The sequence below is a fragment of the Jatropha curcas genome, chromosome 8 (genome assembly GCF_041381405.1).
Source record: "Jatropha curcas cultivar XTBG-Jc1 chromosome 8, XTBG_Jcur_1.0, whole genome shotgun sequence".
In the NCBI taxonomy this organism is placed as follows: domain Eukaryota; kingdom Viridiplantae; phylum Streptophyta; class Magnoliopsida; order Malpighiales; family Euphorbiaceae; genus Jatropha; species Jatropha curcas.
The window spans coordinates 1,472,772-1,499,850 of record NC_143158.1 but is presented as its reverse complement, the minus strand read 5'-3'; the positions used below and the strand labels follow the sequence as shown (position 1 = coordinate 1,499,850).

The following is a 27,079-nucleotide window of genomic DNA, read 5'->3' as shown; positions in this document are numbered from 1 at the left end:
TTTTCTGGTTATTTTAGCCTAATCCAATTACTGATATTGCACAACTAACGTTTGAATATAAAACATTGAATTAAATTTCATTACAACTTTATGAGAACGTTACGATATTACACTTACAAGCATCTCAGCTGAGAAATGCTTCATTAGAAACCAAGTACCAGATTCATCTAACCAGAGAATTCTACACTGAAAACTAAATATTTGTGTTCTATATTTCAGGCATGCATACACCACCTACCTACAGAGCTTGGTTCATTTACAGGTCAGGTCATTCATTAATCACCTGGCTCATGATCTGAAAACAGCTGAGCTCTTCTGAATGGTCAAGTAGCTAGCTACTGCCTTTTCATTTCTTTTGTACCTTATACGTTGCATCATACTTTTCCTTCAATGACATCATATATATCATATCATATTATATATGATACAGTTTGGGTTCTTTATCTATTGCAGTTTCAGGGATGTGTTCAGGTGCCAGGATAATTGCTGCTTGTACTTGAAAGAATAATGAAGGCACAAACAACAGAAAGCGAAAACACAGATACCCAAGTATTTTCGGTGTACATCTCCATTGCGTCTGTAAAAGAAAACCGAGCACGGTTTTCAGCCCAGTTGCGGAGTCTGTCTGCCTCAGCTGCATATAATGCCCTTCCCTGCAAGATGGTCGGAACTAATTAGCAGAGGCTGAAAAGTGCATATTATAAACTATAGTTCCATAATGTAATGTCTATTGGGCGCCAAGTGTTGCTGGCTAAAGTCTTTGCATTCAACCAGTTTTCAATTGGTGGTCGCTTTCATATTTGAGTTATCAGTAATGATTCAGAATATTAGAAGTGACCTGGTCATCAAACCATCGACCTCGCCGCAACCATGCAGTGACTAAAGCAAGTAATATTCTAGGAGGGGTTAGGTAATTTATGGCTTTCCCTGATCCCTTCACCACCCGCATCCGTGGAACTAAAGTTCTAGCAACTGTTTCTGGAAGCTCACAGATGATGTTAAACATTTGTTTGTTTTGTAGAGTTGAGCCACTGCAATAAATAAAAAATTAAAAAACAAATGTAAGCATAATTTATCCAGAAAATAACTATTTCCGCAATAAATAAAACGATGGAAAAATTCATCTGATATGCACTGGTGGATTAAAATATCACTATAAAGAACTTCGAAATTCACAAATTCATTAATTATGAGCTTCTGAACAGTCGCAAGCTGTCATTATCACAGTTATTTCTTGAATAAATTATGGATGCAGCAACCATAAAATGATGGTGCAAGCTTCTAAAATGAGTTCTTAAAAATAAGGCATGCGACTCCAAATTTATATAATACTAGAAGCATGCCTGTGTTATGCACGGTAAATATCTTTATCTATAATCTTAGAGATATTGTGATAATATTTTAAAATATAAAATTTAATTAAGAAAAAATTTATAATTTAAATTATTTTTAATTTTATATTTGTTAATTTTGTTGAAAATTATTTAAATTAAAGAACATCTATTTCAAATTTAAAACATTAGAATAATTACATAAAAACTAATGTCTATAATAAAATTGAAAGAAAAGGAAGTAAATATTAAAAATCATTGATTTTAATTTATTTTTGAATTAATAAATTTTCTTAGATGATATTAAAAATAATAAATAAATAAAATAAGATGGACAATAAAAATTCAATCATAGATGTATATATATCATTCTTAATGATAATTTCATATAAACCGCTTTCTCTTATGATTTATCAAATTTTTTCTAATTTAATAGAGTAATATAAATTAGAAGAGAAAAACATATATCAATGTCGAAAAGAAATTGTATAAGAATTATTGAAATTGCAAAAAAAAAAAAAAAAAAAAAATTGTCTTACCAAATCTCAAAGAACTCTCTCTATTTATACTCTAGTGATAAGCAATTAATGGCAAGTCAATATATTATCATTAAAACTAATAAAAAAACTATATATTGCAATTTTAAGACAAATAAATATTGAAATGTTTGGATATTCATTATTAATAAAACTATTAATAAATATTTTCACCATTCACCTTCTCTATCATTTTTTTAAATATAAAATTTTCAGTTTTATTCATAATAATAAATGATAACTATAATTGATGATACTGAAAATTCCATGTCAATATTATAATCATATTAATTTAAAAGATGAGTTATAATAAATATTAATATGATAATTAACATCAAAATTATGATAATTTTTAATTAAAAAATAGGTTATAATATTACAATAATTTAATAATTTAATACATATTAATATGATAATTGACTGACAATTAAGACCAATATCATGTAATTTTAATTGAGAAAGATAGGTTACAACATTATAATAATTATAATCGTTTACTAATATGTATTAATTATGATAATTAATATCAATATTTATATAACAATATAACTAATAATTAAATTCTATGTGACACTATCAAAATTTAAGAGTTCTACGTGGCATTATAATCCCATTAGTCAACACCAAGAATCTTATGTGGCAAAAGCAAGGAAGAACATTCATTTAAGAAGTGCCACATGTCAAATGAAAAAAATGCTTGCTTTATATATATATATATATATATATATATATATATATATTGATTACCTCAAAAGCAAATCTGTAAGAACCATGCCTGGAGACGCGGTATGGACTCCAACTTTAGATTTCTTACACTCCTTCAGAAGTGATGATTGAAGTTGCCTAAGACCACACTTTGTTGACCCATAACTACAGTTTGAGAAGATAAAACACAGTGAGCATAGTTAAGAACAACCAGGAGTTTCTGAACATTGGACCTTCCAAGGGCTACCAAATAACAATTACAGAAAAGAAACTTTCCGCATTTGCCTACAAGGATAAAGTGCATCTTTAGTAAGCAATTATAACTCACACGGCTGTAAGAGGGGTGCTAGATCCCCCAGAACCAGCACCATCCATGTTAAAAATGTGCCCGCCTTTAGGTTGGTTCACCATCACGCGCATTGCTTCTCGAGTGCAGAGAATAGATCCAACCAAATTTGTTGAAACAATCTACCATGAAACAGTAATAACAATGTAATCAATAAATTGTAAAAGAATAACAGGTAAATTGAAGTCAATTTAGTATGAGAATATAAAGTAAATTGAACAGGAACATATTCAAACAGATATATTGAAGCATTAAGCATGCACATGTAATCCTCATTGTTTCACACCCATTAAGGATCTAGATATATGACATAATAATTGACTAAGGCCAGGGTTATTTAGATAATAATCATACTTCAAGAATCATAAAATAGGAAATAATTAATTTTAAGCCCCCATATTTGACATATTATAGAGAACTTTATGTACACTTAAAACATACAGGGAATGAACAAAGTTGAATACCAATCAGGTACCTGCTTAATATCTTCATCAGTAAACTGCAGCAAGGGTCTAAATCCTTTATTTGTGCCAGCATTATTTATCTGTTTCCATATTGAAAGATAAAAATGAAAATGTGAGAAACCTACAACAACTATCACTTTTGTTTTTCCCACACTAACCAGGAGAATACAGGAATTATCTTTGTAGGTAATTAAAGAGACTGGGATAGTTTCAAGCTATCATACAGAGTACAATTAAAATCATATCACTATATTAGGCATGAAACGCGTCATAACATATCAATTTATTGCCGAGTAACTGAGAAATAAAGGCACCACCTTAGTCTTTTACAACTTGAGTTAAAGCTCAAGAATATTAGCCAAAAAATGTGCACTTGTGTCTGTGTTAATAAAACAATTCAAGGTTGAATTGCTCACCCATATGTCAATGGAACCAAATTCATTGACAGCAAAATCTGCCAATTTCTGCACATCAGAAGGTTCACAAACATCACAAGCTATCCCAACCACTTCTGCATGTGCTAGATTGGTCCTAGAAGAGCCACTAGCAGTGAGCATTACTTCTCTGAGGCTATCCTCGAGCTCTCTGACTGTCATACGTACTGACTCGGGGCTGCCTTTGCCAAGATCCAAACAAGGCTGAAGAGTTGTGAGTATAAAATCATAAAGATAGAATAACATAAGCATAAAGTAAAAAAAAATGTGATGATTTGTATACAACCTGCGTGAAGCAATAACCACGCGATCGCCAGAGAGAAGAAATTCTCGAGCAAGTGCTTTTCCAAGTCCCCTCGTACTAAACCAACCATTTTAAACATGCACAAGAACGTATAGATGTATGAATTCTTAAATTCCCAATCCACTACCACCATCTCTAGTCTAATCATACCTCACACAACATAATTTGAACTGGAACATTAATATGTCCATGTTCTCAAAAGTAACTAACTAGATAGAAAAAAACAAATTTACATGTATTTTGTTTAAGTATCAAACCATGCTTATGCTTCAGTTATTACCTGGTTACAGGATTTCTGATCATATATTAAATCATGAAAATAAATGGATTGCATATTGATGAGGCAAAAGTAAGTACATCATAAAGCCCGCAGATGGAGAGAGAGAATACCTTCCTGTTATGACAACATTACGTGGACCGGCTCGACAATGTTCATCTAAAACCATGTTAGAACCTATCATAGTTCCAATAATAATTCCTCCAAGCCAGCTATACCAAATCAAGGTATTCATCTGACTGTCTCCACCTTCACCAAAATTCACCAAACAGTTGAAACTCACATCAATTTAAGATCATGGATGCAGAGTAATGCACATTACCCTCACTTAAAAGCATACAAATTTGCTCACCTGACAACTGAAAACCAGTTGCAAGTATCACACCAGTGCTCATCATGGTGACAATATACCTTGCAATTTGCACAGCAATCTGAATAATGAAAGAAAGTTTGTATATAAAAGTTCAATCTTGTTGAAATTTACTACCACGATTTATTACTCAAATACCAAATATTCACAAATCTTGCTGCATAAGAAGAAACTGTCTCCTGACTCTCTCCTTACTTCACAGTTTTATTAGTTATGCTAAGCCTTAGTTCTTTTGAAACATGCTAAGCTTTAATTTGGCACAATGAGAAAATTAAAATAAAAAAGTCAGCGCCTTTCTACTCTGTTATCAAAATGAATTAGGCTTACAGGCTAAATCATTCTAATTAAGCTTAACCATCAGGAACATTATCAAAAGTATGAGTTCAGAGTAAAATTCTATTAACAAAATATGAGTTCATAAAATTGGTAAAAGACAAACAACACATACAAGATAAACCGGCAGATTTATAAAAAATTTATAATACACACAAAATTAACCTGTTAACAAACTCACCGACGAAAAAATCTCCTCCAATTTAGCTATTGCTGTTTTGTACTCCTCGTTTGACTGCGTATCCGACCTTCCAAACGTAGAAACAGCATCTTTCAAAATACTCCAAAACCCACTGCTCTTTTTCAATTCAACCTCATTTTGCTTCACCATCTTTCTCTTACTTTTCTTTTTTTTCTGATCTTCCACTTCCGCCCTATTATCGGACCTAAAAGACCTACACTTGTGCATACACAACCCATAATTTCCCCTATGTACTCCATCAAAACCTGACCATAGAAAACCTGGTCTAAGCAATCCATTTCTTTGTTGTTCACTGAAAGAAAAATGATCAACGTTTTGTGGGAATATGTGAAACTTAGTTATCGCAACAGCCATAACTAAAACTAAACTTGCTGTTCATGTACAGCGTTCCAATGCTTTGGGGGACAATCAAATACGTTGGTTATTTATCTTGTTAGCTAAAAAATTACACAAAGGAATTTAAGAAAATGAATAAAATATCTGCATGCGAGAGAGAGGAGAGAGAGATTCCGCAATCTTGTTCTCAAGCAGGTGGGGGAGAACTGTGATGGCCACACGTTAAAGCAACCTCATCTTTTGTGTTCTTCTTGACACGTGGCTTCGTGGGTCTGTTTTATCGCGTCATCTTTCAGTTTCTAGCTATGGAAGGCGACCCTTCTACGCTTTGTCCACTTCATCTGTTGGATTGATTACTCAATAACAGAGTTTATGGCAAAAACTTGGTCGTATACGGATTATTAGTGGAAGTAATTAAGCAAAAGCTTGAAACTTCTCGTTTCATTCCTTTGATTCTGGAGAAAAAAACAGAAGTTTGAATCTTGAGCCACTTTGCGTCCAAAATTGTTCGACCTTGTCCAGGAACTTCGGTCTTCTAATTCGCAACCCGGAGTCTGGCAATGTGGCCTCCTTCTTTTTATGGGTATGGCCCATCTTCCCTCTGGTAATTTGGGCTTAATCTTAGTATGGGCTTTTTAGTTGGCAATCAGTAATTTGGTTTTCAAAATTCGTCTTGCTCTGTTTTGGTAAATGCGAATATTGCATTAATCGCAATCATAACGAATGATTGATTGATGGGATTAGAAGGTTAGAAGCCAACTATATATCGCTCATGATTAATTATTGGAATCGGATACAATAGGTTTTTTCTTTTGCATGCATGTGCCAGGTCAGATTGTTTCGGTGCCAGTTTTGGACATTTGAAACGACAGCTCACTTACCTGCTAAAGTCACCTAGAAATCAAGTTGGCATGTAATTTCAGTAATTCTGATTATATATTTATTTTAAAATTAAGCATAGCAAAAGTAATTGACCAATTTCTAAATGTATATAATGTGAATTGTTGCAGCTACCATTCTATTTCTATAACAGCAAGCAAACAGGTGCTTTTGCATTTTTCACGCGTAGGACATTATCTAATGAGGGACATTTTTGTCTTTACAAGAATGAAATGAATGGGCACATACGTGGACAGAGCAGGGTGAGAGACTGTAATATTTTTGACTTTTTGACTAAACAAGGATTTCCATTTACAAATACTGACCGCCAAAGACTCGCCACAGAAATAAACCGGTCCCTCCATTTCCTCTCTCCTTCTCTCCCCTTCTTCTGTGGGAGAGAAGAAGCCACCGCCAAAACCACCATAATGGAGGCTTCTCATCGCGATCAACGGTCTAGATCTTCTAGACCCGCCACCATCCATGCTTACGCCCAGTCTGGTGATCTTCATGGTTTGCAGAAGCTGCTCCGCGCCAATCCTTCTCTTCTTAATGAAAGAAACCCTGTTGTAAGATTTTATTTCATTTTCTGATATTTATTTATTGCATTTGTAATGAGTTTTTTTTTATTAATTTTTCTCATGCTTTTTTTTTTCAAATAATATAAGATCTTCGAGATTTTTTGTTTATTTTTGTTTTTTGAGTTTTGAGTTTTTATTTATTTTTTCCACTGTTTTTGTTTACGAATTGGACTTTTGGTATGGATGATCTTTTTTTTTTTCCTATTTTTTTATGTGTCTGTCTTTTTCTTTTTGTTTAGTTTTCTTGTGAAATGGGAATTGGGATTCCTAAAGTCTGTGAATATTGCAGATTCAGATGTGAGCACCCAGATTTAGACTTCAAAGAACAGATAATTAGCAAGTATTCCTCTCTGCTTTATTTTGGAGGAATGTTAGATCTATGCTCATAAATAAATGTAATAGTTTTTTTTTTTTTCTCTAAATTAAGATTCATAACAGAACATAACGAGGTGTAGACACCTCATTCACTTTGAATGTTGGTTTTCATCTCATCCACTTTGGTTAAGGAGTATCTATTTGGTATGTGTAGTTCAATTGAATCTGTTATCTGCAATTTTGTTACTTGGGATATCCATTTTACCTTATGCTATTAGTTGCCACAAGCTTCTTTTATTATTATTATTATTATTATTATTATTTTGTGATCTTTGCCGGAGTTAAAACGAAGGTTTGGGCATTAATGCTAATCTGAGTTTAAAGAAAGATTGTGCATCTTCCTTCTCAGCTGTTCTTTCCCATTATGTTGCAGATGGCACAGACTCCACTTCACGTGTCCTCTGGCAACAACAGGGCTGAGATAGTTAAATTCCTGCTTGATTGGCGAGGAGCAGAGAAAGTTGAATTGGAAGCCAAGAACATGGTAAGCTGGACTTGCATATTATATTTTGCATTTGTCAATCAAATAATGCAACAATTAATTAAGCTTTGCTTTTGAACTTTATGCAAGCTTCTTTTGATATAGAAATCTGATCAAAACCTGGCTGCTAATATGCTGAATTTTGCAGTATGGAGAAACTCCATTACACATGGCAGCAAAGAATGGGTGCAATGATGCTGCACGATTGCTTCTTGCCCACGGTGCTTTTGTTGAAGCCAAAGCAAATGTACAGTTTCTTGGCCTTTTCTATATCTATTTTTTTTCGTTTGGTTTAACATTAAGACAGGGAAGTAATCGTGCAGAGTGGGATGACACAGTTATACCTAATTTAAGCTGCTTTTATTTGTATATATTCTTTGTGCAGAATGGGATGACACCATTACACCTTGCTGTTTGGTATTCAATCAGATCAGATGATTGCTCAACTGTCAAGACATTGCTCGAGTATAATGCTGATTGCAGTGCTAAGGATAATGTATTGTAGATTACAATTGCTTAACTTATTCCATCTTTTTTTTCTATGTTACGAAGTGTTAATGGTTTGTGCAACATTATATTTGCAGGAGGGTATGGCTCCTATTAATCATCTCTCACTAGGTCCAGGAAGTGAGAAGTTGCGCAAATTATTACAATGGCACCTTGAAGAGCAGCAAAAGAAAAGAGCACTAGAAGCTTGCACTGGAACAAAAGCTAAGATGGAAGAACTTGAAAATGCACTATCAAACATAGTGGGGTTGCATGAGCTTAAGGTGCAACTAAGAAAATGGGCAAAGGGGATGCTTTTGGATGAGAGGCGCAGGGCCCTTGGGCTAAAAGTGGGCGTACGAAGACCTCCTCATATGGCTTTCTTGGGAAATCCTGGGACAGGTAAGACAATGGTGGCTCGAATACTTGGACGATTACTTCATTTGGTGGGTGTTCTACCAACTGACAAGGTAACAGAAGTTCAACGTACGGATTTGGTTGGTGAATTTGTTGGTCATACTGGACCCAAGACTAGGAGGAAGGTACACCACTGTCCCTGTGTTTACTGAATTCCTTTTATTGGTAGGAAAAATCTGTAACTACTCTCAATTGGCCAGATTGATTTATTTATGACTCCTGTGTGCAGATTAAAGAAGCAGAAGGAGGAATTCTTTTTGTGGATGAAGCATATCGGCTCATACCCATGCAGAAAGCAGATGATAAGGACTATGGGTTAGAAGCCTTGGAAGAAATCATGTCTGTTATGGATAGTGGAAAAGTAGTTGTTATATTTGCTGGGTACAGTGAACCAATGAAGCGCGTCATTGCTTCTAATGAAGGCTTCTGTAGAAGGGTTACAAAGTTTTTCCATTTTGATGACTTCACTTCTGAAGATTTAGCTAAGATAGTCCATATCAAGATGCAAAATCAAGAAGAAGATGGTTTGTTGTATGGATTTAATTTACATTCTAACTGCAGTATAGATTCCATTGCGAGATTGATAGAGAAAGGAACAACAGAAAAGCAACGCACGGAGATGAATGGAGGTTTAGTAGATACAATGCTAGTAAATGCTAGAGAGAACTTAGACTTGAGGCTGGATTTTGATTGTATAGATGCTGATGAACTACGAACCATCACATTGGAGGATTTGGAAGCGGGCCTTCAGCTGTTATCACAATCATGAGAAGAAAATGATGATAAGAAGAAAAACTTGCAGAAATAATCTTGTTAGGCAGTTACAGCTAGTGTATTTTATTGTTGGCAGAGGTTCATTTTGGTATTGCCTTCAAATTCAATTGGGTAATGTTTCCATTATTAGGGGGATTGTTGCTCAAAGTTCTGTAAACGCATCTATCTTCCTTCTAGTTGCTGACGATGATAATATGACGGGCCTTCTTATGAGTCGTGATAATTTTTCTTCTGCATTTTTTATTTGATTCATTGATTCGATTGTTTCATTTGTACCTTTTAGATGGCAATAATATTTCTGGTAACTATGGCTTTGCCACAATTGGTTTATAGTAATTCCTTAGTTGTTTCTGTTTTTCAATGAAATTGAAGTTATTCTTCTGTTACGAACATGAATCCTTTTTGTGGCTTGCAATTTTAGAGGTTAAAATTAGACGGCCGAGCCAAAACATAATTCATTTCGTTGATGTTAAAGAACGGACATCTGCTTTCCCTTTCTTTGGAACTTGAATGGACAAAAGAAAAAAAGAAAGCAATCTGCCTTTTGCGTGCAACCCAGAGCCGATAACAATAGAAGATTAACTTCAAATAAAACGGTCAATCGTTCTTTTAAGCTTCTGTTTCCTCACCTGTGCTTCGGAACATCTGTCGTTTGACGACCGCGCGAAGCCTTCCCAACCTGTCGTCTAATCAGATTTTTTTAATTATCACTATTTATTTATTATGATTTTTTTTCAAAAATAAATAAATAAATAAATAAAAGTACACGGCAAGTGTGGCTAAGTAGTAACCAGAACCAGACAGGTAGAGAGGCTCCTCCCTGGAGAACCAGAGTTTCACGTTACACACAAAATCCTCTCTTTCTGGCCTGGAGCATAACTGGAAGAAAGAGCATGGTGGTGGTTTCTAGTTCACTGTCGATACTCCCATCTACACGTTCATTTTCTTCAAGTTCAAGCATAGATACATCTTCCACGTCCACTTCTCTTATCCTAATTCCATTCAAACCCAATCCTAGATTTTCTAAACCAGCTTCTCTACGTTTCACTCGTCAATCTTCCAAAATCTTCGCTTTGTCTTCCGATAGTAGCCAGTGCATTGAAGATGGCTCCGCAGAGCCGTTTTTGCAAAATAGTTCAATTGCAGATTTCATGAGGTTCAAGAAAGGTTCAGATAGGAGCAGCGGCGAGTTGCAGACTGCTGTTGTTAGTTACAGAAAGAGGTTCCCTTGGTCTCTTCTCAACCCTTTCCTTCGGGTACCATGCTTGCCAATTTGAATTTGTTTCGAAATTTGTTTATTTGTTTTCAGTGATAATTGTTTTAGTTGCTTTTGCCTGGTACAGGTTGATTTGGTTTCTACTATTCACATTGCGGATAAAGGGTACGTTTTTTCTTATCCTTAACTTGAGATTTCTTTTTTCCTTTTTTAAGATTTTATCAGAAAGTGGTGCAAATTGACCTCATTGCCTTTGTTTTTTTTGGTATGTATATACAGTATTTGTTTTTATACTGTAGTTTGCATTGTTTGGTACAAATGAGAATGAATTATTGAATTGTAGAATAAAATTAATTTAATGATAGAATTTGGTTTAGTTAGGTTGAATTTCCACTTCTATTGTTGGTAACAACTTGTGCTTTTCATCGTTTGCCTGTGAATATGTTTTCCTCCCTATCATACAAGTTTTGATGATTGGAATGCTTATGTGCAGTTACTTCACCACACTTCAGAAGGAACTTGCGCCCTATGATTGTGTCCTTTATGAGATGGTAGCTAGTAGGGAGAGTTTAGAGAATCGAAGAAACCCTGCCACTACAAAGAGATTGAAAGGTTCACGACCGAGAGGATTCAACATCCTAGGGTGCATTCAGCGCCAAATGGCTCGGATCCTTATGCTTGATTTCCAGTTAGACTGTCTCGATTACGAGGCTGAGAATTGGTATCATGCAGATCTTGACTATGAGACTTTCAAACTACTTCAGGTAAATTTACTATTTCTCTGTTTTAGACTTATAAAATGAGCAGGATAAATTTTGACTGAAATGAATTTACGACAATACTTTATCGGTATATTAGGAGATTGTTCTTGATATTCTCCAATAAGAGGTTGTAAATGTTAAAACTTTATTCTCAATTTAACCATCTTAAATGGCTTCAATCTACTTGTGTTAATGCATTTTTTGTAGTATGAAATTTGAAGGCAGAATTTTCAAATGATGCTATTTTCATATTCTTTCAGCTTGAAAAAGGTGAAAGCTTCTTCACATTTGCTAGAGATATGACTATCAAATCAACAAAAGCCATGGTGCAACCTACAATTCCAGAAGACCTTGGTCCTTGGAGATCCAAACTTCTTTGGGCTTCTCGTGTACTTCCTATGCCACTTGTAGGCCTTTTCATTATTGGAAGCGTCTGCGATGTGGGAAGTCAGGCATCAGAATATCCAGAGCTAGAAGCCTTGTCTAGGCTTGACTTTGGTGCTGCAATGAAGGTTTTCCTGGCAAAGCGACTAACATCTGAGTAAGTGCAGCTTCACTATTACTGATAGTTGTAAGGAATTGAAGATGAAACCTCAGAAGAGTTCTCTTTATATAGGTAAATAATTAGGAAAGTGCAATAGCCATCTAACAAGCGCAACTAGAGCAGAGCACCAAAAGTTGGTTGGTGTTGCTGTTTTTGTGGTATCCAAGAATAGTCCATCCATCTAGGAAATAAGTTATTAAAAGTTGAAATTTTTAAAGTTGATTTCAAGCCAATTGGTCGCACATCTTGTCACGAAGTTCCTTGTTTTATGATCAAGCTTCGATTCTGCATAGCATGCGCAATTCATTGCCCAAGCCAATTCGCTACAATTTTAGGGAAAAAAAAAAAAAAAAGAGAATTTTGAAGGTCATTGTGGAATTCTTTTATTTTTGTGTTTTTATTTGAATACTTGTTAATTCGGTGATTGACTGAAGGGATGTCTTTGAAGGTTCACGCAGGTGACAGCCGATGTGGAAGAGGGATCAGTTATCATAGGCGAGAGGAACAAGGCTGCAATGGAGGCCCTTAAAAGAGCAATTGATGACGGCCATAACAAGATTGCCATATTGTATGGTGGCGGACACATGCCAGACTTAGGAAGGCGATTGCGAGAAGAGTTCGACTTGATCCCTTCTGAAGTGCAGTGGATAACAGCATGGTCTATAAGGAACCGAGCATTGAAAAGCAATTCCCTCCCTTTCCTTACAAGGATGGCTGAAGTTTTGGGTTGGCCATTGAACCGCTACCAAACGTTGGCATTGTTCATATTTTCCTCAGTACTTGCACTAGATCTTTGGTTCTGGGAACTGTTTTTTGGCACTACAGTGAACTGGATCTCCCAGATAGCTTCTGAAGTTGATCGATATCTTCTTACTGCACAGATAATGTGATTGTTGTCTGATATTTAAATTGTTGTCCGTTAATATGGACAGGAAGAAAAGCAAAATCTGGCTATGCATACTACTGCTGGTGTACATATTATGAAAACGATTAGACTCAGAATTATTTGTCAAATCCATAAAAAAAAAAAAAAAGAAATGAGTAATTTTTTTCTGTGCACGTCTCTTGTTGCTTTTTTATAGGAGTAGAACAGAAATTACGGAGATTACAGTCTCTAGTCTCGCATTTCTATGGCTTCCATATGGGTAGAAACATTTTACAGCTTACACCCATCGATGGTTCCCTAATTCTGTTGTTATTGACTACTACATAACCTAGGAAACAGAATGACTAGTATATAATAACGATAATTCAGGAGCTGATTTTACGATGATGGCGAAGAGCCTTTCATCCTTGGAGCTGCCTGGGTACCTGAACAAACAAGAAACTAAAAATGAATTACAGAAAAGAAATTTCATTTGCACGAACAAAGAAAAAAAAAACCTGTCTTGTTATACCTTATCTGAAGTTTGTTTTGTATCTAACGGTAACGTATTTGAGATACCTTATTCTTCCGGTTCCTGTCGTCTTCCTCCGATGCCCCAGTTATCTAACAATAATGATAAAGATTACACTTCTCTGAGACAGAGTGGCTGGGTACCCGCACGAACCGCAACGACTCTTCTGCAGATGGAAGCTGCGGCGGCCACACCTCACACACAGCGCGTTTCCTGTCCCAAATCAAAATACCATTTTCAAATTCCTAGTTGCAACAAAATTTTTAGATAGGAATAAAGTTTCAATTCAAATGACACATCCATTTTACCATATTACTGATTCCAGTTGCAGAAAAACGCTAGACGTAGACTCTAGCGTGTTTTGAGTAGTGGAGAAGTGAATTTATGGGGTGCTCTGTTGTGTCTCGTTGCTTGACGATACATACAGATACATACAGGTGTAAAGCTTTGAACTTGTTTTAAGGCAGGACACATGCCAAGGATGGGAAATTAGTAATGCACATCACCGCTAAAACGATGTCGCTTCTCCTGAGTGAGACGAAAGGATAAGGATATAAGGCGCCGCCATTTCAAAATCCAAAACTACATTCGAGAACTTTTGCTATTTTAGGGAGATTCAAAAAATGGAGGGTTCTTCAACAAACCAAAGAAAACAAAAACAAAGGTAGTTCCTTTATCTTTCTATTTTCCCTTTTCCAATTTTTAAAAACATTATTATTGATTCTGTTCTTTTGCCTTTTGCTATTTTCATATTTTTGAGAATTTCTTGTTGAGTTTTTGTTTGTATTTATTACTGTTTTCTTATCATGGATTTTGCTGTAGTAACTAATGATTCATTAATCATACATACTACATTTTAATCGTGTTTCTCAGTTTCCATTATAATTTATATATTTTTGCAGTTTTAACAAATATAAATATATATATTTTCCGTTTTCTTTTGCATGGTGGAGAGATCCTTTTTATGTTTTTGACCTCCATGGATTTGACTCTGAATATTATTACAATATGCTTTTTTTTATGATTTTATTTGTCTAATTCCTAAAGGGCTTAAATTACAGTTAGGTTATTTGCGTCTTGGCCATTTTATCTTAGCTTGTTCTTTATTTCTGAATTTGCTGGGTCATCTTTTCTCCCTCATCCTTTTGTTTTCTTGGTAGGTGTCTTTTTGATGTCACGACAAGCCAACTTGTTTGTTAGTTGTGTAAAAAAATTGCAAATATAAAACAAAGTTGGTGGTTCCCACAATTGCAATTTTTCATAATTTTTTTTTTTTTTTGGTCGATTAATGAGCTTTGAATTTCGGATGCTGTTACAGGGATGGAACTATACTGGGAAAGCAATCCAGAGAGGTTGCAATTTTATGCGAAAACCAAGTGATTGAACCAAGTTGACTGACAAGTAAGGAATTATGGTTGATCCTTGCAATTAATAAGCATTTCAAATTATGTCATCTGAAGTAGTTTCCTGTATATAGCATATTTGATATATAAATTATTCTCTTTTGGATTCTTGAGATTTATTATGAATACATCTATAGGAATGCCACAAGATCTCTGCAAGTGCAAAGCTTGATGCTGAAACGATTCAGAAGTTCACAAACAAATGCAGCGCTAACGACTTTGTTATCCTCCCAATTATTTTAGTTTTACTGCTGTGTCCTGAATCCTGATTCAATTAGAGGAAAATATCAGGTATGTCTTTTCAAGAATAATCATTGTGCTACAAATCTTTAGTCATAGTTACTGCCTCTGTTTTCTGCTTGGTATCTCGTTATTAATTTGTTCTTTTAAAATTATCTGCTGGTCGAGATATTTCTGCCTCAAACCTGTCCATGTGTGATATGTAACTTATGTCATTTCAGCAAGAAAAAAATCTCAAGTTTTTTGTTTACTAGATCATTTACTTTATCACATTTAAAAATGAAAATGATGTCGGACTGCATTATGTTTCTTCCAGTAGCAGATAAAAGATGCATTAAAAATATGTTTTATAAAAGATAAGAAGGGATTAGAAAATTCGGGTTGATGTGGCTGGGATTATTTGTCACCTTGTATAACTTATTAAATTTTTATTATTCATTGATGAGTACAAGATTTGTGTTATGCGCGATTGCTGGCCTGAGTTGATTAAAAAAAAGAAAAAAAGTAAAAAGAAAAGGTCATTGATGATGATGATCCAAGAACAATAATGGAGGCTGGACTTACACGTTCTATTGGTTTATAAGTACACGTTTCTGCACTGTGGGACCAGATTCTTCATTAGCTGAAGGAACTGTGCGTTGATCTTTGGTCTTAGTCGGAAACAAGTGGCTGAGATTTGGGGTTTTGAGCGTAAATTTTTTGCATATCTATTATATCCATTCGGCGCAAATAAACAAATAGATAATTTACAAAATCGATTCATCTCTAGTCACTCTTAGTTATATATTATACAATCTTACTAAAACTATAATCATGAACTGTTGCTAGAGCAATCTTTCAGTTTCAGTTTGGTTTTTCTGGTTGTGGGCTTCAATAAAAAATTCAACTTAAGAAACTGTATACATTCTTGATCTAATATGTTCTTCAGCTTGTTATAGAGATTAGTATTTATCAAGCATATAGCACAATTTATCTTTCTTGTATAATTTATCCTTCTTGTATATTTTAACCAAGGATCCTATGACCTCAGACTTTAGACCAAATTTAAGGAGATAAGAATGGATGAATCATTTGTGTAAACGAAGTATTTACGTTATCAAATTGTTTAGTATGGACACTGCATATGCATTTGGTCATTGTGTCCAGTTGTACAAATTATAGAAATTACATGTGTACAGTTATTGGGATGAGTTGGAGTCGGTACCATGTGAAATTTGCTTGCTCGGACATCAATTCAGTTGTCCCTCAATTTGCAATCAAAACGTTCACTAATCGAGGCCTCTCCCATGGTAAGTTAATTCTTGGAAAAAACCAAGGAAAATGATCAAAATGAATAGGAATCTGATTTTGGGACCATGTGTATAACTTTAAAGAAATATTATTCTCTCCCTTGATGGTTTTCATATATCTGTAAAATCTTGATCTGATTATACTGGTTGGAGCTGGACCGTGTGAATCATATTGTTTTTAGCTTTGAAAAACTGTTCTGTACTTGATACACTGTTAAGCTTGGCTATTGTGTGTGTTTTCGGAATCGCTCTCTATTCTTTTATTTGTTATTAGAAATGTGTGTTGTTGCATGTGTATCATGTGAAATATTAAATTTTCCAGTTGGAGAATAGCTTGGAATTGTTGAGAAGACTTGTCGCATTGTTTGGGAGTTAGAACTTGTGTATTAGATAGATACGGAACCATTCATATCATCTTTACAAGAAACTATGAAATGGTCAAAGCACTCAGGCATATTAAATATTAGCACACCTGGATTCACTGACTGGGCTTACCTTCAAAAACATAAAAAAACAAAAATAAAAAGGGCATATTCTTTTTGAGATGTGTGTTCACATCGTCATCCGTGGCTATTGTTTGTTAATTTGTGGAACTAAGTTTTCAACCTTTAGTTCATTTGGCTTCAAGTTTTAACAACTCCAGGCACTGGGGTTCAAAGTGGCTGCATGATGCTGGAAATCCACCTTTATCCCCAGAGAAATCCTCTTATTCCTTACCTGTATATGCGCAAAGATTTGGATAATCAAAAGTTTCCCAATCTTGCTTAGGTTATTGGGTAAGACACTAGACAGCAATCATTTTGACCACAGGTGTGATTAAGAAAAAAGCATGAAGGTCAATGATTAGGTTGGTATCTGTATGCCTATAGCCTCCTTAAAACACATTTTCTAGAAGAAAACCATTGTTCAAGATTTGTCCCATGTGAGCTTTTGAAGTTGAAAATTCAATTAGAGAAAGGTGGAGGTAACATCTTTTAGGTAGGTAGGTCCACTTGGGTTCTCTATTTTTAATAGCATGTGAAGAAGCGTGCCTGGCATGCGTTCTTCTGAAAAAGTGGCTTTTGAAAGGTAAAAGAAAAGTTCTCTCTTATTCCACTTTCCAGTTTCCACCCATTTGAGGGAGACATAAAAGCGCATTTTCTTGTTTTTTTTCTCATTAATTCTGGAGAATGAATGAACAGACTGTCTTAAGTTGAGCCACTTATTGTTAAGTATTCTAAATATCAGGTTTTTTTCCTTCAGCATTCAATCATCAAGTTATGCAATTCAGGTCTTCCCTTGAATCAGAAAAAAATATCTACTACCAGCCGCTCCCTAATGAGGAATCTTCTTCGCCTTCAGAAACTGATCTGGAAAATGAGAGAGGGCACAAGGCAGAGCGCAAGGATAAGGCACCACAGGGTGTTTCAGCTCACAGAAAGATTAGCATTAACAAGTATGCTTTTGCTGGTGCCATTTTGGCCTCCACAAATTCTGTTCTTTTGGGTTATGGTGAGGTTTATTTTGGTTATTTCAATTGAGATTTTTTTTTCCCCTTTTTAAGTTCTGATGTCCATATCAATCGATTCATCATTAAAAGGCCTCAGATCTCACAAGATGAGGAATGTTAAATTAGAAGACGTTTTTTATGTTGAAATTTTGTTGTGTGCAGACATTGGTGTGATGAGTGGTGCAGTGCTCTACATCAAGGACAACCTGAAGATCACATCAACTCAAGTGGAGATCTTGGTAGGTTCTCTTAACGTTTGTTCATTGATTGGATCACTTGCAGCAGGCAGAACATCTGATTATATTGGCAGACGTTATACCATAGTCCTGGCTGCAGCCACTTTCCTTATCGGTGCACTTCTAATGGGACTGGCACCATCCTTCACATTTCTAATGGCTGGAAGGGTAGTAGCTGGTATTGGCGTTGGCTACTCCCTAATGATTGCTCCAGTCTACGCTGCAGAGCTCTCCCCAGCCATGACTCGCGGCTTCCTATCTTCCCTGCCTGAAGTCTTCATTAATATTGGAATTCTACTTGGTTATGTCTCCAACTATGCTCTATCAAGTCTTCCTGAGAACAAGAACTGGAGACTAATGCTTGGACTTGCAGCTTTTCCTGCTGTAATTGTTGCTTTAGGTGTCTTGGTGATGCCCGAGTCCCCTCGTTGGCTGGTCATGAAAGGCCGGTTCGGAGATGCACAGAGGGTTCTGATAAAAACTTCAGACTCTAGAGAGGAAGCAGAACTGAGATTAGCTGAAATGATAAAAGCTGCTAAAGGTTTCACCCACGGAGCCACTTCAAGCAATTGGCGTGGGCAAGGAGCTTGGAAAGAACTACTTTTTGAACCATCTCGCCCGATTCGTCGAATTCTGATTGCTGCTATTGGAGTTAATTTCTTCATGCAGGCTTCAGGTAATGATGCTGTTGTGTATTACAGCCCTCACGTGTTCCAGGATGCTGGAATTGAAAACAGGCAACAGCTTGTAGGTGTTACAGTAATAATGGGAATAGCCAAAACAACATTTTCGTTGGTTTCAGCTCTTTTCCTAGACAGATTTGGGAGACGGCCTCTATTGTTATTGGGCTCAACTGGGATGGCCATTTCATTGGCTGCATTGGGCCTGGGCTCAAAATATCTGGAGCAGTCAGATACCAAGCCTGTGTGGGCTGTAGCATTGTCTATAGTGGCTGTATGTGCTGATGTATCCTTCTTTTCAATTGGGCTTGGGCCAGTGACATGGGTCTACTCATCAGAGATATTTCCTATGAGGTTAAGAGCTCAAGGTTCAAGCTTAGCAATATCAGTTAACAGGTTGGTGAGTGGGATTGTGGCCATGACATTTCTGAGCATTTCGGAAGTAATGTCCTTTGGAGGAATGTTTTTTGCACTTGCATTAATTATGGTAGTGGGAACAGTTTTCATTTATTTCTTTTTGCCTGAAACTAAAGGCAAGACCTTGGAAGAGATTGGGGTTCTTTTTGAAGATAAAGTCCCTGAAAATGAAAGACATTTCGTTAGTTGATTCAAAATATACCCAGATAATTACAGTTTCAATTATGGAAAATGATGAACAAAATCCAATTTGGAAGTGGAGGAAGCACACACTTTCTGTAAAAGATGGAAATTGGTTTCTTAAAATTTGGGATTGTATTGAGTTGTATAGCTTGGAGTGATGAAACTGGTGACGGCATGAACTAATATTGCTTTGTATAAGATGATATAATAAGAAGTGTCAAAAAGTTGCATTTAGAGCATTCATCTCTGCAAAGTCTTGGAGATGCTCGTGGGGAAAAAAAAAAAAGAACTACATTTAGTGCTAGAAATTTGACGAAACAGAGGACAATGCACATAAGATAAAAGAGGAAGAAAGGAGAGATTGTCTTGTTCTTGTTCATTATAGTAGTATATGTTTTTTCCTTTAATAATTAGCGTTGGTTAGGGTTTTCATTTTCCAAAACAGAAGACGCGCCTTTCCGATCCACTCCCATGTTGATGCAGTAGGCAGAATCATTTTGTCGCCAAACTTTGAGCGAGTGGTTGAAACAATATAATTTTGTATCGCTGTCCTAATTTGAACGATTATTACAGTGCAAATTATCTATGGTCCAATAAACTTGGAGCCCCTTTTACCTTGTTTAGGACTAGGAGGCTACTTTTGCAATAAGCTTTTGACTTCTGTTTTTTTCTTTTTGCTTTTTTTTTTTTAAAAAAATACGTTGGCTTCACTATGGAAAAGCAAAACCAAGGTCTCAAAACTTGAGGCGCTGCAAAAGTGGGTGGCAAAAAGCAGCTCACGTATAAAGCTTAACGGGGCCAATATGAAAATGGATAATTAATTCTTTTAACGACATTAACCACATTAAATAATCATTTATGTTAGGTTTAGGAATGAAATGGTAGCTACTAATCATGACATTTGGCATGAAGCTCTTGCATATTCTTCGTGACAGGACGTTAAATAAGCTTTTTTGTAACTCACATGTATTAGTCAGAAATTTTGTTCTTAACATATAACTCACAATATCAGCATGACCTAGCTTTATCAATTTAGAAAAAAACATTTGGAATATTGAAAATTAGTTTAAAAATTTTGAAATCTTTAATTCATAAAACTATAAAAATATTTATAATGATAAAAATTTTATTATTAAATATGAAAAAAATGCTAAAAAAAGAAAAACTGAAAAGGATTTATTTTGTCTTTCACTAGGAAAATATTTTCTTTTAACCTATTTTATTAAATGTTTTAATGAACAGTTGGAAACTATGAAAAATTTTTCTGTAATTTATCTTATGGAAACAAGAAAAGAAATGATTTGGACACTCAACCATTGAAGTTAATGGGGGTGTGGTTTAATTTCCATATGAAAGCGGAAAAGATGATGTACCTTCTTACATGTCTTGATGTGGATCATGTCTTTATCAGCGCCATGTCTTTATCACCTCATACCCATAGACGTGAAACATTTATCACTATTTATGAATAACCTACAAGTGTACTACTGCATATCCCTGCTATTAATAACCCAGCCTTATTTTTGTTTATCCCAAATGGAATTTACTTTTCTTTCCACATCCATACAAACTCTCACTTTCACTCTCTCTCCCACCTAATACCCCTCCGCAGCTCAGATGATGGAGGCTATCGTGGTTGAATCTCCACCACCACCCAAGTCACCTGAAACAGAACGTCCCCGTCTCAACAATTATGCTCTTGCTTGCGCTCTCTTGGCTTCCACGAATTCTATCTTGTTAGGCTACGGTATGTAATTTAAGTACGATTCATCAATCCGAAGAAAAAACAATTGACCAAATCATTAAATTTCTCTCTTTTTTATACAGATATTGGTGTGATGAGCGGTGCAGTACTTTACATTAGAGAAAACCTGAAAATTTCAAAAACCCAAGTGGAGATTTTGGTAGGAGTGTTGAATGTTTGTTCACTTTTAGGCTCGCTGGCGTCAGGCAAAACCTCAGATCAAATAGGCAGACGTTATACTATAGTATTAGCTGCAACCACTTTTATAGTGGGTGCTCTTTTAATGGGTCTAGCACCGTCTTTCCCTTTCCTTATGGCTGGTCGAATTATTGCCGGAATTGGTGTCGGTTATTCTCTCATGATCGCTCCAGTCTACACCGCTGAGATATCTCCAGCCATGACACGTGGCTTCCTCACCTCTCTCCCTGAAGTCTTTATTGTTTTTGGAATTCTTTTAGGTTATATTGTTAATTATGCCTTATCAGGTTTGCCACAACATATAAACTGGAGGCTAATGTTAGGTCTTGCGGCGATTCCTTCTTTGCTCATTGGCATTGGCGTTACTGCAATGCCAGAAACGCCTCGTTGGCTTGTAATGCGAGGTAAAATAGATAATGCAAAAAGGGTTTTGATTAAAATATCAGATAGTACAGAGGAAGCTGAGTTCAGACTTGCAGAAATAATAAAAGCAGCCTCAGCTTCTAGTTCTAATGATGTTTGGCATGGACAAGGGGTTTGGAAGGAACTGTTATTAAGACCATCTAGGCCGGTTATCCGGATGCTTATCGCTGCTGTTGGGATTAATTTTTTCATGCAAGCTTCAGGTAATGATGCTGTTATATATTACTGCCCTGAAGTGTTCAAAGCCGCAGGAATTCACAACAAAAGAACTCTTTTTGGTGTCAATGTAATTATGGGATGTTCTAAAGCTTTCTTCGTGTTAATATCTGCTCTTTATTTAGACCGCTTTGGAAGACGGCCACTTTTGCTGCTGGGCTCCGCCGGAATGACGGTTTCGTTGGTGGTTTTAGGATCGGGTTCTATGGTTCTTGATCATTCTAATACCAAGCCTGTATGGGCTATTGTGTTGGGTATAATAGCAGTTTGTGGGTTTGTTTCTTTCTTTTCTATTGGGCTCGGGCCCATTACATGGGTTTACTCATCGGAAATTTTTCCCTTGAGATTACGGGCTCAAGGCTCAGGTTTAGCCATTTCGGTGAACCGGTTGGTTAGCGGGTTGGTGTCCATGACTTTTTTGACCCTTGCTGAGAAGATAACTTTTGGGGGAGTATTTTTTATGCTTGCAGGTATTATGGTGATTGGAACGCTCTTCTTTTATTTAGTTATGCCAGAGACGAAAGGAAAGACCTTGGAAGAGATTGGGGCTCTCTTTGAGGATAAAGCTAAGCCCATTGACAATGCAAGGCCCATGACACAAATGTAATAATTGAATGTGTTTGTGGTGAAAATATAATGAGTTCAGTAAATTTCTTAAGTGGAAAATTAATTACATGCCGGCAGGGAAGTTTAATTACGTAAAGGACAAACGCATAGGAGGTAAATAAAACAAAAATTAGTGAAAAGTCATAATCCCTTAGTCAAACACAATACTCCAATTAGAAAAATGCAAAAATAGGGTTTGAAATTTTTAGAGCATTTTCAAATATTAATCATAAAAAGAGAGAGAGAGAAAGTGGGAATAGGAATTAGGAAATCAATGTCAAGGCAATAGTTTCTTCTTGTCACTGAACACTTTGAAAAGCTGAATCCAATTTACCAAAAAAAAAAAAAAAAACTGTCTGTTAGCTCTTGGTAGTGTATTTAAAGAGTAAGACTTGCAATTTTCATGTGTTTTTGTCTTCTTGGAAGCTTCTTTAAGACCTCAGATGCTCTTCTAAGAAAAAGAAGTGGAGAGACCATATAAGGCCTTGATTTTCTTTATTATTATTATTATTATTATTTTTATAAAGAAAAGGGTATCATTATTTTTAAAGAAAAAAAAAATTTATGGGGAATAGAGACAAGAGTACTCTCAAAGATTCAACTTCTTGAGGCAGCCAAAGGGGTAGACTTCTTCACTCGTCTTTTTATATGTAGGGTGAAAAGTTCATTATAGACAAAAGCAAATTGACAAACTTATATAAAATCCATATGGATTTGAACATGGAAAAGGTAACTAAAATTTGCCAGCAAGAAACAAGGGAAAAGGTAACAATGTTACCTTTGTCCTCCACTCTGATTCTCACATTTCAAAATTAAACACTTCCCCCTCTCCTCTGTCTCTCTTGGAAAACCATTTTGGCCCCATTTTCATGCATCTCATTCCCCAAATCAATGTAAATAAAAATTTTTTAAAAATTATTCATACATTATCATTCTTTGCTAATATATAATCAGAAATACGATTATTTCAATAAAAACTTATATTTTTATTTATTTGATTCATGTGTAGAGTTATGGATTTAGTCTAGACAAGTCAATATCATTAGTTATTATATTACGTCGAAACAATATACGGTGAACATAGACGTACAAATTTAAATATTTAAAAAGGTGGGACAAGTATGAACCAATTGGGTTGGTGGGTTACTTCGAAATAGTTGATTGTAAAGAGTGATTGATAGGTCATATTTTTTGATATATACGAAGAAGTACTACAAAACAGATATAGTTGCTGCCCAACCACCCTTCCATTTCCATGCTTCATGCACACATGTCTTTTTCAATCTCAGGCATTCTCTCGAGGTGGTTACCCTAATTGAAACTCATTCAAATTAGGGAATTTATACTTTTATGTACAATTTAGCTAAAAACCTTTTTTTGCAACAAAATCAACTTTAAATATCCAATGCATAAAACATTAAGAACGGAATTGTAAATATTTAATTAAGGATAGATAAATACTTCAGAAATCCAAAAAATAATATATAAATGCGCATGTATGAATTGGTTTATTAGGATTAATCATCGGATAATCCTGCTTTTAAAATTGTACCAATTGAGATAATCAAATTGAAAAATAACAAATTTTTGAATTCATTTTTTGATTGTACTAGCTAGAGCTACAAGCATTATGACATCTTTTTCACATTTTTGTACTTGTCTATTTTACATATAAATAGCTACGCAGTTTGGAAGAGTGGAAACTAAATAGTACTTGATTCTTCTATTCATCAATGGAAAAAATGTTTTATAATTTGAAACTTACCAAATTTTAAACATTATTGAGTCATTTTCTTGCATTCAGACCAAAAATGGAAGTATCAGGCTAGCTAATTTAGGTTTGAAATGTCATTAATTAATTCAAACTCTATTTATGTAAATTAACCGATTAATTTAAAATCTTTACACTTTATAGCCGAACAAATATTAATATCTCTTTAAGGTCCCACAAATGAAAAGAGATCACACTTCCGGTTCTAAAAAAAATTAGTAATTTATCTGTGAAGATAATGTATCTACAAAAAGCCTCATGCCATGTGTCTTTATTTAATTAATTAATTTTCTTAACAAATTCTCGGCATTGTAATTTGAATTTCAAACACCCCAAAAAGTGTTTTCTTATATATATATATATATATATAATTTTTTTGGTCCCCTCCTATACAAAAAGTACTCTGCTCAGTAATGGGCTGGTTAGCATTTCCTGGGTAGTCTTATTTTTTAGAAATTATTTCCCAAATGAGGCATTTGATTGACTTGCTGATCACCTTTATCTGACCCTATCCACCATTAACTCTTCGTGATTAGACATAATAATAATAATTAATGGGAAACTTCTCTTTGAAACGTTTATTTCATCACACTCTAAAATGAGCAAGAAATGTTAATTAATTAATATGTGTTTTCAAAATAAAGTAACATAAATCATGGAGAAAAATAAAAAAAATGTCAATAATTAATTAATGATTGATCATTGATGAAGCTAAATCCATATTTTGGCAGAAACAGACAAAAGAGAGGACGAAAAAACAGCAAAAAAGTATCACAGACCTATTTATTAATTTATTATTATTGAAAAGTAAAAACTCATCTCAATAAAAAAATAAAATAAAAATAATTCCACTTTGCATTGCTTGCCTCTTTATATTCCCTCACCAAAGACCGCCACTTCCTTCTTCTTCAAAAAAACCTCTCTGTCCAAGACAAGCTCTCTCTTCCCTCTCTACCCTCTCCTTTTCTAATGGAAAACACCTTCAAATTGCGATTCTCTCGCATGTTTCGTGGCTCCTTTGGCTCGTGTCGGACCGGAAACTTATCGGATGTTGTAGAAAAAGCTGTGTTTGTTCCTCAAAGCCAAAAGGACTACTTCCATTTCCATATGATGGAGCCTTTGCATCCTAAAGTGCGATCCTTCCCTTCCATTTGCGGACCCAAATGCCCCGAAACAACAACCAAAGCCATTACTAACTCTATTTTCCCCAGACAGAAAATATCGGGTCGATATCCTCCTTTTATATCCATGAATGTTGATGGACATACTTGTCCCCCTGCATCTCCCGCTTCTCCATTGAATCCATTTTACAGAGAATCTGGTTTCAAGAAGAGTTCGAACTCAGTAAAGAACAAGAAAAAGAAAAAGAAAAAGAACAATGGCCATGGCCATGGCCATTTTTTGAAGAGTAATAGAAGGGACGTTAATCTGTTTAGCTCATCTTCTCAAGACAGTGCATACTTTGAAGGTAGTTATTGGTTTAGCAGCGAAGAAGATGAAGACGAAAGAGAAGGCGAGTCAGATACGCTTTTTTCTTCGAGAAGCCTGTCTTCAGATTCATCAGGATCTCACCGCCACCGTTCGCGCCGTAAAAAGTACAGTTCTCGCCGGAGAAGACCTACGTCCTCTAAGAATTGTTCTCAAATGGGTACCGTTCTGCCATTGCATGGAAAAGTGAAGGATAGTTTTGCAGTGGTGAAAAGCTCTAGTGATCCGTATAATGATTTCAGGACATCAATGGTGGAAATGATCGTTGAAAAACAGATATTTGCAGCTAAGGATCTTGAACAGCTTTTACAGTGTTTCTTGTCTTTGAACTCTGATCATCATCATAGGATCATTGTGGAGGTTTTTACAGAGATATGGGAAGCCTTGTTTTCTAACTCGTGTTAGTCAAAAAAACTAATGTACTCTGTTCTTTTCTGTTATAATATTATTGTAGTTTAGAGTTCTAACTATGATTAACTGCGCGTTAATGAATTGCCCCCCCCTTTTTTTTTTTTTTTTTTTTGAATGAAAATGATAAAATCTCTGTCGAAATCATATGATCTAATTTCTTTCTTTCTACATGATTGCCTTTACTATTAGATCTCGATCATTGGTGCAGATCCTGTCTCCTTTCTTGGTATTTTTTCTCTTTTTTTCCATTTTTACTGTGATATTGTTTTGAAGGTACACTACAGTAGGGTTTTCTTGTCATCTTTTAGGTTTACTGTGGGATGTACTGCGTTGACAAGATGGAATGGAGCAAAAGAAGAAGATGGAGAAGATTGTGATGTATATATAAAAGTTTTTTAAATTCAAAAATTCTTCCTTAACTAATTATTTGTATTTGTAATTTTCACCCCTCGTCTTAGGTGTAATCTGTTTAATAATATTTAAAAAAAAAAAAGACTTTCATTCTTTATATGTAAAGATGCATGTATGAATTAAGGGTACATTGAAATTTAATAATCTGGATCCGTATAGTTTGGCATCGTGGACTTGTGGGACAAGAGTTGCTTACAGTTACAGAACTCAACACCAAGTACAACAAACATCACTGAACAATTACAGTGTTAAGCTTGATAAGTAACAACTGACAACCAAAATTCGAGAAGCTTGTATTAATTAATTCATTATTTTACAAGTAAAA

General features: G+C 35.2%; 6 protein-coding genes and 1 long non-coding RNA gene across 10 annotated transcripts; 5 read left to right on the top strand and 2 right to left on the bottom strand.

Annotated features, from left to right (window-relative positions):
• Nucleotides 1-50: 50 nt before the first annotated feature.
• Nucleotides 51-6,001, bottom strand: NYC1 (NAD(P)-binding Rossmann-fold superfamily protein). The gene is made up of 10 exons (XM_012221305.4): nucleotides 5,282-6,001; nucleotides 4,750-4,828; nucleotides 4,511-4,646; nucleotides 4,103-4,177; nucleotides 3,799-3,994; nucleotides 3,394-3,462; nucleotides 2,901-3,040; nucleotides 2,615-2,737; nucleotides 839-1,031; nucleotides 51-653 (listed from the first exon to the last, which is right to left on the bottom strand). Exons 1-10 carry the CDS (start codon nucleotides 5,654-5,656, stop codon nucleotides 468-470), a joined length of 1,572 nt encoding a protein of 523 aa, XP_012076695.1. The 5' UTR covers nucleotides 5,657-6,001; the 3' UTR covers nucleotides 51-467.
• An 838-nt stretch (nucleotides 6,002-6,839) lies between these two features.
• On the top strand, nucleotides 6,840-9,854 carry LOC105637720 (AAA-type ATPase family protein / ankyrin repeat family protein). The gene is made up of 6 exons (XM_012221302.4): nucleotides 6,840-7,086; nucleotides 7,847-7,957; nucleotides 8,103-8,201; nucleotides 8,340-8,450; nucleotides 8,539-8,982; nucleotides 9,087-9,854. The coding sequence occupies exons 1-6, from the start codon at nucleotides 6,946-6,948 to the stop codon at nucleotides 9,624-9,626; spliced, it is 1,446 nt and encodes a 481-aa protein (XP_012076692.1). The 5' UTR covers nucleotides 6,840-6,945; the 3' UTR covers nucleotides 9,627-9,854.
• A 550-nt stretch (nucleotides 9,855-10,404) lies between these two features.
• On the top strand, nucleotides 10,405-13,211 carry LOC105637718 (thermosome subunit gamma). The gene is made up of 5 exons (XM_012221298.4): nucleotides 10,405-10,887; nucleotides 10,975-11,012; nucleotides 11,341-11,611; nucleotides 11,869-12,149; nucleotides 12,601-13,211. Exons 1-5 carry the CDS (start codon nucleotides 10,525-10,527, stop codon nucleotides 13,040-13,042), a joined length of 1,395 nt encoding a protein of 464 aa, XP_012076688.1. The 5' UTR covers nucleotides 10,405-10,524; the 3' UTR covers nucleotides 13,043-13,211.
• Nucleotides 13,191-14,005, bottom strand: LOC105637719 (uncharacterized). Its single transcript, XR_001047024.4, has 3 exons — nucleotides 13,858-14,005; nucleotides 13,550-13,762; nucleotides 13,191-13,463 (listed from the first exon to the last, which is right to left on the bottom strand). It is a non-coding gene; the product is annotated as an uncharacterized LOC105637719 (long non-coding RNA).
• A 78-nt stretch (nucleotides 14,006-14,083) lies between these two features.
• On the top strand, nucleotides 14,084-20,135 carry LOC105637717 (polyol transporter 5). Of its 4 annotated transcripts, XM_020680769.2 has the most exons (5): nucleotides 14,084-14,213; nucleotides 14,868-14,950; nucleotides 15,090-15,243; nucleotides 17,724-17,972; nucleotides 18,133-20,135. In XM_020680769.2, the coding sequence occupies exons 4-5, from the start codon at nucleotides 17,741-17,743 to the stop codon at nucleotides 19,491-19,493; spliced, it is 1,593 nt and encodes a 530-aa protein (XP_020536428.1). In that variant the 5' UTR covers nucleotides 14,084-14,213; nucleotides 14,868-14,950; nucleotides 15,090-15,243; nucleotides 17,724-17,740; the 3' UTR covers nucleotides 19,494-20,135. The 4 variants fall into 4 exon arrangements, with proteins under 4 accessions (XP_020536428.1, XP_037492987.1, XP_012076687.1 ...); XM_037637059.2 differs by lacking the exon at nucleotides 14,084-14,213 and having other exon boundaries at nucleotides 14,515-14,950; XM_012221297.4 differs by lacking the exons at nucleotides 14,084-14,213; nucleotides 14,868-14,950; nucleotides 15,090-15,243 and adding an exon at nucleotides 15,280-17,549.
• A 700-nt stretch (nucleotides 20,136-20,835) lies between these two features.
• Nucleotides 20,836-22,725, top strand: LOC105637716 (polyol transporter 5). The gene is made up of 2 exons (XM_012221295.4): nucleotides 20,836-21,233; nucleotides 21,314-22,725. Exons 1-2 carry the CDS (start codon nucleotides 21,104-21,106, stop codon nucleotides 22,672-22,674), a joined length of 1,491 nt encoding a protein of 496 aa, XP_012076685.2. The 5' UTR covers nucleotides 20,836-21,103; the 3' UTR covers nucleotides 22,675-22,725.
• A 2,605-nt stretch (nucleotides 22,726-25,330) lies between these two features.
• OFP8 (ovate family protein 8) lies at nucleotides 25,331-26,402 on the top strand. The gene has a single exon (XM_012221294.4). The coding sequence runs from the start codon at nucleotides 25,414-25,416 to the stop codon at nucleotides 26,335-26,337; it is 924 nt and encodes a 307-aa protein (XP_012076684.1). The 5' UTR covers nucleotides 25,331-25,413; the 3' UTR covers nucleotides 26,338-26,402.
• The last annotated feature ends 677 nt before the right edge of the window (nucleotides 26,403-27,079 follow it).

Bases quoted from the DNA above. Each gene is read 5' to 3' on its own strand.
- NYC1 (XM_012221305.4), bottom strand. From the start codon at position 5,656: ATGGCTGTTGCGATAACTAAGTTTCACATATTCCCACAAAACGTTGAT. The intron at 3,463-3,798 runs GTGAGCAATTCA...ATATGGAAACAG, and splicing joins TTGGTTCCATTGACATATGG to ATAAATAATGCTGGCACAAA. The intron at 1,032-2,614 runs GTAATCAATATA...TATTTATTGCAG, and splicing joins CTTACAGATTTGCTTTTGAG to TGGCTCAACTCTACAAAACA.
- LOC105637720 (XM_012221302.4), top strand. From the start codon at position 6,946: ATGGAGGCTTCTCATCGCGATCAACGGTCTAGATCTTCTAGACCCGCC. The intron at 7,087-7,846 runs GTAAGATTTTAT...ATTATGTTGCAG, and splicing joins TTAATGAAAGAAACCCTGTT to ATGGCACAGACTCCACTTCA. The intron at 7,958-8,102 runs GTAAGCTGGACT...TGAATTTTGCAG, and splicing joins AATTGGAAGCCAAGAACATG to TATGGAGAAACTCCATTACA.
- LOC105637718 (XM_012221298.4), top strand. From the start codon at position 10,525: ATGGTGGTGGTTTCTAGTTCACTGTCGATACTCCCATCTACACGTTCA. The intron at 10,888-10,974 runs GTACCATGCTTG...TGCCTGGTACAG, and splicing joins TTCTCAACCCTTTCCTTCGG to GTTGATTTGGTTTCTACTAT. The intron at 11,013-11,340 runs GTACGTTTTTTC...GCTTATGTGCAG, and splicing joins ATTCACATTGCGGATAAAGG to TTACTTCACCACACTTCAGA.
- LOC105637717 (XM_020680769.2), top strand. From the start codon at position 17,741: ATGCAATTCAGGTCTTCCCTTGAATCAGAAAAAAATATCTACTACCAG. The intron at 17,973-18,132 runs GTGAGGTTTATT...TGTTGTGTGCAG, and splicing joins TTCTGTTCTTTTGGGTTATG to ACATTGGTGTGATGAGTGGT.
- LOC105637716 (XM_012221295.4), top strand. From the start codon at position 21,104: ATGATGGAGGCTATCGTGGTTGAATCTCCACCACCACCCAAGTCACCT. The intron at 21,234-21,313 runs GTATGTAATTTA...TTTTTTATACAG, and splicing joins TTCTATCTTGTTAGGCTACG to ATATTGGTGTGATGAGCGGT.
- OFP8 (XM_012221294.4), top strand. From the start codon at position 25,414: ATGGAAAACACCTTCAAATTGCGATTCTCTCGCATGTTTCGTGGCTCC.